Below are 13,127 nucleotides of genomic sequence, written 5' to 3' on the forward strand. Positions count from 1 at the left end.
TCTCATTCACACTGTCATGTTTTCTTTTATGACTGTATATTATGTGACATATTACTTTAAAAGCGATTTATAAATAATTTGAAGACTAGAATGATGTTGTCTTTCTCCAAAGAGGCTTGTGGTTTGATTCTGAGAGCACTAGGAGTACAAAATCAGCTTGATCCAATTTAGGAGGCCAATGAGGTAAACTTTAAGTTGAAATACAGTAATGTAGACTGTTTACTTTAGTTCACATTTACTCCTGGGGCATAGTCCTTTAAGGTCCCACCTCAAATCAAAGCCTGGGATTTATAATAGCTCCCCCCTTCGGGGGTCCTAATCTTGAAGCCTTGTCTTCTAGCCCTATAAAGCTGTCAAAAGTTCTACTCAGGACTTGGTTGGACTACAACTGATAAAAGGGTAATTAAATTAGAATTCAATAATTAAAAAGTTAGTTCTGCAAAACCTTTATTTTCAGAAATTAAAAAAAAAAATACATTCCTAACTAACTCCTAAAGAAGAAATCATGATGGGAATAACAAAAATATGCAATATCGAGCAATGATAGTGGTGAGTATAAATAGTTGTAGAACATTATTGCACTAATTGGGTAGTAGAAGAAAGGAGAAAGGAATTTATTTTATTCTAGAAGATTCTAGCAAACTGGAGATCCTAGTACACAAAATAAAACGGAAAAAGAAATAAGAGAATCAAAAATGAATAAAACCCTCCTTGTTTGTAGATGAGATGGCTTTCTATATAGAAAAAAAACCAAAGAATCTACAAACTATAAAACCTAATAAGAGATATCAGAAAGGTAACTGGAATAAAAGTAATATAAAAATAAATAAATAGACTTCTTAAAAGTTAATAGTATTCAATTACAAAATGGAATAGAAAATAGATCTCATTCACAATAATAAATACCATAAAGTACTTAGAAATATATTTCACAAAAAAGTGTAAAACCTTTGAAGAAATTATAAAACATTACTAAAGAGCATAAAAGAGTTCCTGACTAAATGTAAAGATATTTTTAGAAAGAAAGTATCATGGGTGGAAAGATAGTATAAATAAAATGGTCAATTCTCTATATATCAATCAATAATGTTAATGAAAATCCAATGAAACTTAAAACACAGGTTTATGGTAGAAACTGATAAACTTATCTTAAAATCCATTAAGAATGCATGGTCATGAATAGTTAATATGTTCTGGAACAAAGCAGGGAACTTACTCTAACAGATATCAACATGGATACATTTCAAAAATACAGTATTTACCAAAAAATAAAATAAATAAAAGCATGTTACAGAATTCTAAATACATTTGATACCACTTAAATAGAGTATAAAACAGCAAAATATAATTACCTTATTTCATGTACATATATGGGTATATTAAAAACAACAACACATGAGGCTAATAAGCACTAAACTTAGGACAATGGTTACCTCAAGTAAAGGAGAAAAGGAAAGAAATCAGGGTAAGTGTTTTCAAATAATAAATAAATAAAAATCTGAAGGAGAGAAGGATTGTAAAATGGTGTCTGAATATTTCATTTCTATGAAGTTTAAAAAGCAACTGAAGCAAATATAAACAGAGGTGGATTCATAGAGTCCATTACATTATTCTCTATTCTTTTCTCTGTGTGTGCTATATTTCATAATAAAAATAAGAAAAAAATCAAAGAGGAGTTGGATAAATTTGTCTTTAAGTCTTTTCTGCTCTGAGTCTCGCCCTATCATAAGTGTTCTGATTTAATTATTCTTAAGTACCTACACTTCTCTCCTTTCTAATTAAATTTATGTATTAACTTTTAAGAACGAGCACAATGAAAATCAGATAAAGACTAAGAAGCCTGGGTGATAGACACTTCATTTTGCTTGCAAGACCAGATGTCTGGTCATTTTCTCTAAAGCAATCCCTCTAACTTCAACAATATATAAATAGCAAATACATTTTAGAAAAATGTTCACCACTTTCTTCTTCCTACAATGATTTCTTTCTTTGTTTAATAAATCAGATTATAAGAGATCTTTATATTAGGTTTATAGTAATTTCACTGAGTACCAGAGAGAGAAAGCACAAGAAAAGTTAACAGATAACAATATCCTGTATGTAAAGGTATTTACAAATTTTCCCTTGCTGGTGAAAATTCAACTTTCTTCCAACTCTGTATAGAGTATTAGCTAGTATATCTTCCATTATTTCCTCCCTCCGGCTATTATTTATTTCCAAACACACTTCTGTCTTCCTAAGTCAAAACCTGCCTACCTTTCAAAGTACTGTCCATCACTATTTCTCTTCATTACCCAATGTCTTTGAAGGTCTTTGGTTCCATAGATCCTATACAGCAAACCCCGAAGACAGACTTATCTTAGCTGAACACATTCAAACATTTTGCACCTTTGACCACCCTTCTTTCCTTGAAAATCTTTCCTCTTATGAATTCCAGGGCACTGTTTTCTAATCTCTCCTCCTACTCTGTTAACCACTTATCTTTCTCCTTAGCTGCTTGAACTCTTCCCTGAAATTTCCCAGGGAGGTGTCCTCAACCTCCTTTTCTTTTCACCTTATATGTCCATGTGGGTGACAGCACACCCTGTTGTTTTCCCAATAACTACTTGGCGTAACTCCAAAACATACATACATACATACATACACACACACACACACACACACACACACACACAGATTTTTTTCTTTTCCAGCCTCAACTCTATTCAGATTCACAGTCTCAATTTTGTAACTACTTATGGGACTTTTCACCTATTTGACCATAAGTATTCCAAAGACAAATTTACCACCACCTTCCTTTCCCGCCAAAGTGTTTTATACCCAACCTCCATTAAAGCAACCATTTCCATAAACACAGCTGCCAGAGCTAGAAATCTGAGTCATTCTTGATTCTTTCCTCCCCACACCTGAAACATCTAAAAAGTCACCAAGTCTCATTAATTCTACCATCAAAAGTTTTTCACATTTTTCCTACTCCCCTCTACTACTAAATAGTGTCCTGATTCACTTCCCTTGCTTCATATCTCTATACCCTTTAATCCAATCTCCAATTTACCAACAACACTTCTAAAATACACATCTGATTACGTTACCCTGTTGGCTTGAAAATCCCGGGAGGTGTCTATTACCTATACAATGAAGTTCAAACTCAAAGCACTTGAGACTTTGGCTTCAGTCATCTTCTTTTTGCCTCCCACAACTCTTTCCCACCTTCAATCCCCCAAGCATTTTATACTTTAATCTCACCACATCACCATAAATTACTGTTTTTTTCTGGAATCTAGAATGTTCTTAGAGCCTCTGTATTCCACTTGGAGAACTTCTACTCTTTAGGGAAATAATTGGACTTGGGATCCTATACCATGCTATCACCATTAACTCAAGTTATTTTAGTAGGAAAACTATTTCAAGAGATGAGATATTAGAGGATTTTTAGATCAAGCCGAAGTCTTTCATTTTAAAAATAACAAAACGAAAGGTCATAGAAATGAAATGATTTGTCCAAGGTTACACAAAGCGTTATTTTATACCAGGTACAGGTATATATAAAAGAAATAAGTTGTGCTATAAGCAGGGCTTACTGGAATAATTGTTAGGTCATCTTTACAGGTGGGAATACTGCATATTTTAAGTTTTATTATTCTAATAATCATAATGTATCAATGACCAATGTGTATAAATTAAACCATAAATACAAATATAAAAGTAAAATATCCTAGAATATAAGTTATATCACCAATAGATCCCAAACCCACAAGTTCCCACTTCTTACCACCCAAAGATGCAATGAATGGGAGATCAAAATTTTCCTCTATGACAGTTCTTTTTCTACTATAAATGCAAAATTTTAAATATGACCTCTCAATATAAAAAGTGATTATTTTTCCAGGTAAATGTGTTCTTTCATCTGATTTAGGACCATCTTAGTTCTTCAGAACCTAGTTTTCTCTTACAAATTTCTGACAGGCATCCTTATGTATTCTACAATTATTTTTAAACAATAGGGAGCATCAAAAGTTGTGCTGTTAAGGAACTACCTTTGAGAACTATTATCTTTATTCTTGGGATACTTAACCATTTGTATGCCACAAGTGTCTACAGATGCAAGCAGCAGACCCTTTTAAATTAAATTCAAAGTATTGTGGCAGTCAACTGGCTAAAATCCAATTAGAGAAATCACTTAATATTTCAAAGACTCAGTTTTACCATTTGTACCTAGATTCATGACTGTAGAATCCATTTTCTTTTCTTTTTCTGTGAAAAAATTGGAACCTTCATTTATTGTTGGTAGGGTTATAAATTGGTACAACTGCTTTGGAAAACAATTAGACCAGTCCTCAAAAAGTTAAGCATAGAGGTCCCATATGATCCAGCAATGTAGAATCCATTTTCATCTTAAAAGTTCTATGATTTTTATCAATTTCACATCTCAAAGATTTAGATTAAATTTCTCTCTGCATACAGCCCTAAAACTTTCAAGTATGTATAGTGTATCAGGAAACTGCCTTGGTCCTAATAATAATGACTTGTAATCATGTTGACACTGGGCATTTCTGTGTGGGCCTAACAGCAGGTCTATTCTAGGTCAATAGCTATAGTGATTGAATTGTTTATTAAGACTTCTAGGCATTTAAAGTAATCAGACCACAGGGTGAGAACATGAAGGAAAATAATTAACTCCTTTCATTCACCATTGATTATAAGATACCACTTTCCCCAATAGAGGTTAAATAATCACCTCATGGTGTTACACACACCATAACTACTTCACTGCTAAAAATTACCTTATTTTTTATGCAAAACTGAACACAGATATTTAACAAAAGAACCACCAGATATTTACCTGAATAATTTATTTAAAAATATATTTATATATATTATATTCAACCTCACAATTCTTCAAGTATTGAAAGAGTCTTTTTATGAGAAGGTATCTGACTTGAGCCAGGTAATTCCAAGAAAAGAGATAAGTAGGTAGGTCATGAGGACCATAAAGGCGCCCACCTCTTTGCAGCAACTTCAAACTTATTTGTTTGACTCTCAATGCTTCTATCATGGTGGCCAATGTTAAGGAAAATAGAGACACTCCTCATCCTTAAAATGCATTTAATTTTAGAAGGGCACATGTCAAAATGGTTAAGTATACAAAATGAGGCACTAAAGAACAATGGTTATCCATTTTCATTAAAGTGACAAAATCACTTTTATAACAAACAATGTTCAGCGTAATTTAATAGACAACCCATTATATTATTACCATGGATGGAATGAGATAACTTTTACCACTAACCAATAAGCATTCTCCTCCTACTCCATGATAGCATTTGCTTTTTCTTCTGCAAAAGCCTTAGACCTAAAATAGCACCAAATAACATTGTTCACTTTTCCTCAGTAATATTCAGAGCTAAAAGCATTACCAATTCTGATCTCCCTCAGAAAGTTTTCTTAAAACAACAGCTTGTCAAACCAAATAAATTACTTTTACTTTATCTTAAAAGTAAAAATTTATTAAACATCCTACTATAGGCAAATACTTTCGTTTTCTAAGATGCTGTAACAAATTACCATGTGTTTGGAAAAGGGACCTTTGGGAGGTAATCAGGGTTAGATTGGGTCACAAGGGAAGAACCCTCATGATGGGATTAGTTGCTTTAGAAGAAGAAAGAGATCACTCTGAGTGCATGCACCAAGGGAAGGCCAAGTGAGGACATAGTGAGAAGGTGCCGCCTGCAAGCCCGGAAGTGTCCTCACCAGGACCTGACCACGCTAGCAACCTGATCTCAAACTCTCTAGACCTCTGGGAAAATAAATGTCTATTGTTTAAGCCATCAGGCTTTGGTATTTTGTTATGGCAGCCCCAAAATGAACTAGACACTTAGGTCCACTCACAGTAGGCCACACTTTGAGTCACTAGTGTCTTCAATATTCCCAGCTAGATAGCCAATTCTCCAAGTTTTAGGGATGGGTTAAGCTCTCTCTTGAGTTCTTTTTTAACTATCTCTTTCTTGGGCATAGATTCTAAAAACTTCCACAGAAAACTAAATTTGTGCCTGTATCAGCTTACTTATTCCACATACTGAGTTTTATGAAGCATTCTGATCTTACTCACTGGTGTCCATTTCTTCCCCCCTCTGGATTTCAAATATTTTCTGGTTTTGTTTATACAGAGAATGTCTGAGTAATCATCTTTTCTCAGGGAATTCCTCGGTTTCTGAAATCCTGCTAGAATACCAAGTCATTCTGCCCCTCTACATCATCATTAATGAATGAATGAACATCTACAGGCTAATTTAACTCTATAACCATAATGCTGCGAGTCTGTCTAATAAGCACAATTACTTTTCAACCCTTTCACAGTAGAAAGTTTAGAATATTGTACAAAACCACTCCATTTCTGTACAAAATATGTGTTCTTCCCTCCTAATCTTTCTTAATTTAATAGGTCACAGAGACCTTATAAAGAGAACAGTAAAAATGATTGATCTAATTGTTGTAATTTATAAAAATCGAACTACCATCTCAACTGCTTTCTTCCCAAATAAATTTTCAGTTTTATTGACATAATAGTACTAATAATCTCATACTCTTTCCGTGTCTTTTATCCCCTACACCCAAACTCCAATTGCCAAACTTATGCTTTTCATTTAAGAACTTAACAAGGAAATGCAGGAATTGGCATAAAACTAAGTTCCTGAATACTTAGTGCTTTTACATAGCCTCATAGTGTTCTTATGAGGTCAAACTATTTGAAGCTTCAGATACTATATTTTCCCTACTACGTTAGTTTGAAAACACTGTAGAACTTCAATCTTCTCTAAAAACATCATCATCATGTGGACTATAATTATTCTACAACCACCCCACTTTAATAATAAATGCTAAGAATATTAAAACAACAATAGCAATGCCTTAAAATGCATTAAGCTCTTCTCTTATTAAACACAAAATCTTAACTCTTACCACAGCCTTTTATTCTTAATTCACAATCAAATCCATTTGGCAGTTAATCTCAGCACTTATTGTCACTCATTCCAATAAAACCAATCTTAAATGGTGGTGAATGCCTTCCCTACTTCTCTGTGTGTCCTAAGGAAAACCCAGAGGATGAGCAGATATGGAGTACAGTCACTAAGTTTATGCACAACACAATTATGCTTTGTTATACACCAACTTTTGCCAGAACATCCAACTTGTAACTTTTCTCCATTTCTGTTGAACTCCTTCAGTCTAATAAAAAGTAGGCACTCAACAAATAACTACTGTCATGGTGATCATGGAGATGACGACAACAAATATAGCAACACTGGTGGGCAGTTTCTTGAGTACCAGGTACCATTTTACCTAACTGCCATCACTGTAATAATAAAAGCAGTAGTAGTATTTAAGAAACAGGCAAAGGTGGAAGTATCTTATCTGAATTAACATAATAGTACTAATATTAGAACTAATAGCCAGCATGTGAACATAGGAAGTTTTGGCCTCAAACCTTACATAATACTTGGATTTTAGCATCCAAATGGTAAAATTACCTTCAAAAATTTGTACTCCAACATCACTAGGTTATTAGTTGCCACTCCCTGCCACTCTACTCAACCGAGTGTCAACACAAAGAGAAGTTACTCTAGACTTTTAGAGAGCTCATGGCATCTCCCACAGAACCAGAAAGTCAGGCTCAGACGCTTCATAACCAAGAACAATGCCCAAACCCCTAGACAGGAGAATTCCCATCAGATACCACTGCCACCTCCCCGCCCAGAGTGCTGAGAGTTCCACCACTGGGGCCTCCTACACCAGATCAATTCCCCCTGCGCCGCCCGCCCCCTCCCCACCACCACACCTGCCACAAAGGCTTCTACCTTCTCACCATTCAAATTCATCTCTACAGATCTGATTCATCACCCAGTAAAGTTAATGTGCAACTGCTGGCTGTAAATGAGTATATTTATAGCTCTAATTTGAAGTAAAATATGTATATAGTTATATTTACACTATGTTTATCATTACAATTTTAAGTAAGCATGTTTTCAAGGTCTATAAAAGAAAGCAGTTTAAAAAACTGTGTAAGAGTCTGGAGTTACAGGTGATTTATTTATTCTTTATTCTTTTTTTCTGATTTCAATATTATTTATGTAAGAAATAAAAATTCAGCCCATCTGGTGTGGCTCAGCAGTTGAGTGTTGACCCAGGAACCAAGAGGTCGCTGATTTAATTCCCAGTCAGGGCACATGCCCTGATTGCAGGCTAGATCCCCCAGGGCAGGGGGGGGGGGGGGCCTGTGCAGGACGCAGCCAATCAGTGGCTTCCTTTCTCATCGATGTTTCTATCTCTCTATTCCTCTCCCTTCCTCTCTCTCTAAAAATCAACAAAAATATATTTGGAAAAAAAAGAAATAAAAATTCAGAGGAGAAAATATACCTTTTTGTTGTCATATATATTCTATGACTTGATTTCATTATGCACCTAAAAAATACCACCCAACTAAAAAAGACAATGGCAGGTGCCCTTTATTCTATAGAACTGAAGCTTGCATTACATTCGATTCCCCCCAAATTTGGACATGCCTAGTGCATCAGTAGCTCCAAAGAATGGTCTCTCACATATTTGGAAAGATTTTGATATAAGAAACTTAAATTCTCTTCTCAGTATCAGAATGACTTCCCAAGGTTCGCACTCCCTCCCCAGATCAGAGGGAGCCGAAAGGCTGCCTTCCCTGATACAAACCCTGAGGTAACTCAAGACAGGACTCACCTGGAGATGTGCTCACTGCGCCTGCTAGAAGCACCAGGCTCTGCCCGGTACCTTCTGGAGCTGCTTGACCTCATCCTGAAGTCTTCCCATGACTCCCAGACCAACCTGAACCTCAGGGAGGACAAATGTGAGTAGCTTTGGCCAAACACTCCAGTGCCTGAGATTAAGTCCTGTTTGCTGTCACACTGGCTTCTCTTATTTCTTCCAACTCGGCCCCAAGGCTGCTGATGTAAAATAGGATTCCCAGATTTTTATGTAATGGGGATATTGTCTTTACAAACCCAGCTTGTATTACAGATACTGGAGAATCTGTTACTGCCAGGAGATCAAGCCCCATGCTCAAGGCCAGCCCGACTGCTGGGCCCGGCTCCCCATGACAGAGCTCTCACAATTGCCTCTTCTACTCTCCTCCTCCCCCTCCTCAGCCTCCAAAACACCTGCTTTGGTTTCCTCCCAACCTGGTCTACGCCAGTTAAGGGGAGAGAGGGAAGTCTACAGGCAGGTCCAATGGTCCCCACCCCTCCCACAAGCCCACTCCCTGTCAATGAAGGAAACTAGATCCCACCAGCTTTACCCTACCTGTGATAGTAAAAATACTGGAAAGTCTATTTTGAATATAAACTCTTTCAGTTCCAAGATACAGACATCAAGGAACACACTGAGATCTATTTTTAAGCATACGCACCCTGAAAAGGATCAAATGCAGGTGAGACCAAATGCGGGTGATACTATGATGAAAGGAACAAACATCCCACTTTAAAAAGTTTTTCCCTCCAAGTTTCCCCACACATAAAATTCTAACCACTTATGAGTAGTCGTCGTTTCAATGAATTGTGTCAAATGAAAAGGGGAAAGAAAGATACATTCACCATGAGGCTAATTTATGGTCTCACTAAATCCAGCAGACTGAAGGGTTTCATTTAGTCTATCATGAATTCTGAGACCAAAGCAATTCTATTAAAAGCCCTTGCGGGGAGGGGGGTGGGGCAAGAAAGATAAAAAGACAGAGAAAGAGAGAGAGAGAAAAAGAAAGGTCAGCCAACAAAAACTTTCCCTAAATATTGTAATTATATCAATACTATCCTTTCCAGTTTTGCAAAGCTAATATCAAGGAATTTGTCCAAGTAGGAGACCAATAAAATTATTGTATAAATAATGTTTTAAGAAATTAAGACAATAAAATAGGCATAATACCTTATAATTTCATATACATTAAATTCTCAAAACAATACTGGGTATCAGTTGAAAAGACTGCTTTCTACCTGCAGATTAGAAAATGCAGGCTTAGGAAAAATTACCAAAACATGTGCAGAGGCATCTAGCTCCGAAAGGAGAGCCTCTCAAAGCTCAATTCTGGGGCTCCCGGTCCTGAGAGCCAGATACCCCAGCTCACCTGTCCACCGTGACTAAGATGGGGCTTCTCCTCCTCACATGGCTCAGAGGGTGGCAGCTGCATTCCAGACAATGAGATGAAGAAAGACTCTTGATCATACTGCCTACATTTTCCTGTGCAGACATTCATTTTCCTTTTCTGATAGCTTGTCTCCCTATTCTCTCACTGGTCCAATGTTAGGCTCCACTGAAATCCACTGCAAAGGCAAATATTCTCCTTCAGAATTGTTTTTAGAATAAAAATAGGGAGGATTCCTGGGAATTCCCACAATAATTACATTAAAACGGATTGTACCAGAATACTGACAATTAGACAATGTCCCAAGAAGAAAACCAGAGGGAAAACATGTGGCTTCCAACCAAAAACAAACAAAAGACCCAGCTGAGGAATCCTGTGTTCTTTTTTTAAAAAAGAAAATCTTAATTTTAAGCATTAAAAAACATACCTAGAAGGATTCTGCATTGGCTGTTGGAGACTGGCACTGATGTTTCAAGGCCTCTCAATAAAATTGCTTTGGTCTAAGAGTTTGTGAAACCCTTCAGACTTCTGGATTTAGTGAGCCCATAAATAAGACTCATGTTTACTTTTAATTTAAAGTGTTCTTCCTTTCTTCATTTGCTTTTTTCATTAGCCTCGGAGTTCTTTAAGGCAGGGGCTCCTTTTGCCTTTATATATATTTTTTAATTTTACATCATCAACATTTAGCACAGAACCTTGCACAGAGCAGTCTTTCAAATGATGACTTAAATAAAGAATAATCCTCCTCCTCCCCCCATTCCTTGGTATGCACACACCTCATACCCAGCACAGATCCATTCTAAGGGAAAAACTAAAACACTGCAACCCACAGACAATACAGCACATAAACAAGTGAACACGGGACAGTGATAGCATTGCTAAAGAAGACTTTTAGTTTCCCAAAACAGTGGTACCTCATAACAAGTGATCTTTTTTTTTTAAAATATATTTTATTGATTTTTCACAGAGTGGAAGGAAGAGAGATAGAGAGCCAGAAACATCGACGAGAGAGAAACATTGATCAGCTGCCTCCTGCACATCTCCCACTGGGGATGTGCCCGCAACCAAGGTACATGCCCTTGACCGGAATCGAACCTGGGACCTTTCAGTCCATAGGTCGACGCTCTATCCACTGAGCCAAACCGGTTTAGGCATAACAAGTGATCTTAAGCTTTACAAAAAAATAGGAGAGTGTGTGCTAATAATTAATTTTTAAAGTCTAGAAATTTTGTCCATACAAAATGCAACAGAAATATCAGTGACAGCCTTTGCTGTCACAGAGTTCATAAAAATCAACTATTTTTTTAAGACATCAATAAATAGTGAGGTAGATGACCTCAAGAAAAAGATGTTCATGGCCAGACTATAAATAGGGTGCTTAAAAAAATTACCCTGATCTGTTCCTTGTATTGCAAGTTACCCCACCCTAACCCAACTCTCTCTCTTTATGACAACCAGGTAGGTAATGTAAACAAGTCACTGTGGGAAAACCGAGACAGTCATGTCTAAGCTTTGACTCAGTCAGACCAAATCTAGAACCAGGAAAGTAGAGGCACTGGGAATTATAAAACTGCTAACCTTACTGAAAAGCTCCTGACTCACCAGGCACCCCACCTTGAAATACTTCTGAATGTGGTGAGAAACTTGGTCTGATCCACTTACGTTCTGATTGGACCTGATAGCCCGGAGTCCAATCTGATAAAACTCAGTATCTTTATCTCTACATCAGATGGGGTACATTTAACTTAAAGAGATAGAAAATCCAAAATAACTGTGGATTAAACAGGGCAGAAATGTATCTCTTCCAGGATAGCAATTCTGCTCCAGGAAGTCTTTAGGACCCAGTCAACTCAACAGTCACATAAACAAAGCTACTACAATTCACAGCAATACAATATGAGTAAAAGTTAACTCTCTACTTCAAAGCTATCTCGGTTTCCATAATTCTTGTTTAGTAAATCCAAGCCATTTTAAACTCTTGGTATCTACTATTTCTTTGAGAGGGCTCTCCAATCATTATTATAATGAACTAGAGGCCCACTGCATGAATCGTGCAAGGTGGGATCTGGCCGCCGGCCCCAATGGGGGCCCATCGGGCTGGGCCAGCGGGGGGAGGGTCCATGGGTGGTTGTGACTGGCCCACCCCAATCAGGTTGTTGGTGCCCAATCCTGGCCTGGATCAGGCTAGTTGGCTGCCGCCATGTGCCTCATAGCCACCGGCATTCTGCTGTTCTGGTTGCTGGGCTTTTATATACTAGTATATAGATTTCACTTACCAACCACCATTGGTGAGCAACCAGATTTAGAGCTGGAGATACCAGCAATTAAACAAATTGCTATTCATTTGCTAAAAGGCAAAGGCCTCTCTGATTTTTCAGTTCAAGACACAATCCCCTAAGTATAATATTTACTACCTTTAGGCATGGACTATTTTGATTCTCAAAACACAAACCTTTTTTCCTCCTCTTCTAAGATAATAATAATAGCAAGAAAATTAAAAAGCAATTGATTTTATGAAACATGGACATTTCACTTCATTTCAAAAGAGAAGTAGGTAAGCCTGGATTCATTCAACTGAGCCATCATGATTTTGTGTAAATTTTCTTCTCAGTTTCTCTTCATTTCATTAAATCCAGTAATTCTGTATATTACAAGAATACATATCTAGAAGCCACTCCTATGAGGTAGTCAGTTCATTTATTCAGTAATTCAACAGCTGTTTATTAAGCAGCTGTTTGTTGACACACTCCATGTGCTGGAGAGAGTGAACTCTCAGAATGTATGTTGCAGAAGACTCAGCCTCCCCAAGAGTTATATATTTAAAAGGCTTTTGCTAGGCAGAAAACACAGTTACTCTCAGAAACAAAGAACTCCCTACTATTTCAGTAGAGTAAATACCACTTATCATGTCCCGTGAGTTCAGATTCTCCAATCATGCCTGTATAAATTTCCAAGAAGTGATGAAACA

The 13,127-nt window shown here is 36.8% G+C and overlaps 1 protein-coding gene across 3 annotated transcripts in view; it reads right to left on the minus strand.

Annotated features, from left to right (window-relative positions):
- CDIN1 (CDAN1 interacting nuclease 1) overlaps positions 1–13,127 on the minus strand; it is a 219,063-nt gene that overhangs the window by 172,470 nt on the left and 33,466 nt on the right. The window contains exon 2 of one of the 3 annotated variants that reach the window (XM_059705293.1): positions 8,749–8,853. The exons of the other annotated variants lie outside the window; for them this stretch is intronic. Coding sequence (XP_059561276.1) covers positions 8,749–8,853 — 105 coding nt within the window. The remainder of the gene's footprint in view (positions 1–8,748; positions 8,854–13,127) is intronic. 3 annotated transcript variants of the gene reach the window in all.

This window comes from Myotis daubentonii, chromosome 1, assembly GCF_963259705.1.
Source record: "Myotis daubentonii chromosome 1, mMyoDau2.1, whole genome shotgun sequence".
NCBI classification, from domain to species: domain Eukaryota; kingdom Metazoa; phylum Chordata; class Mammalia; order Chiroptera; family Vespertilionidae; genus Myotis; species Myotis daubentonii.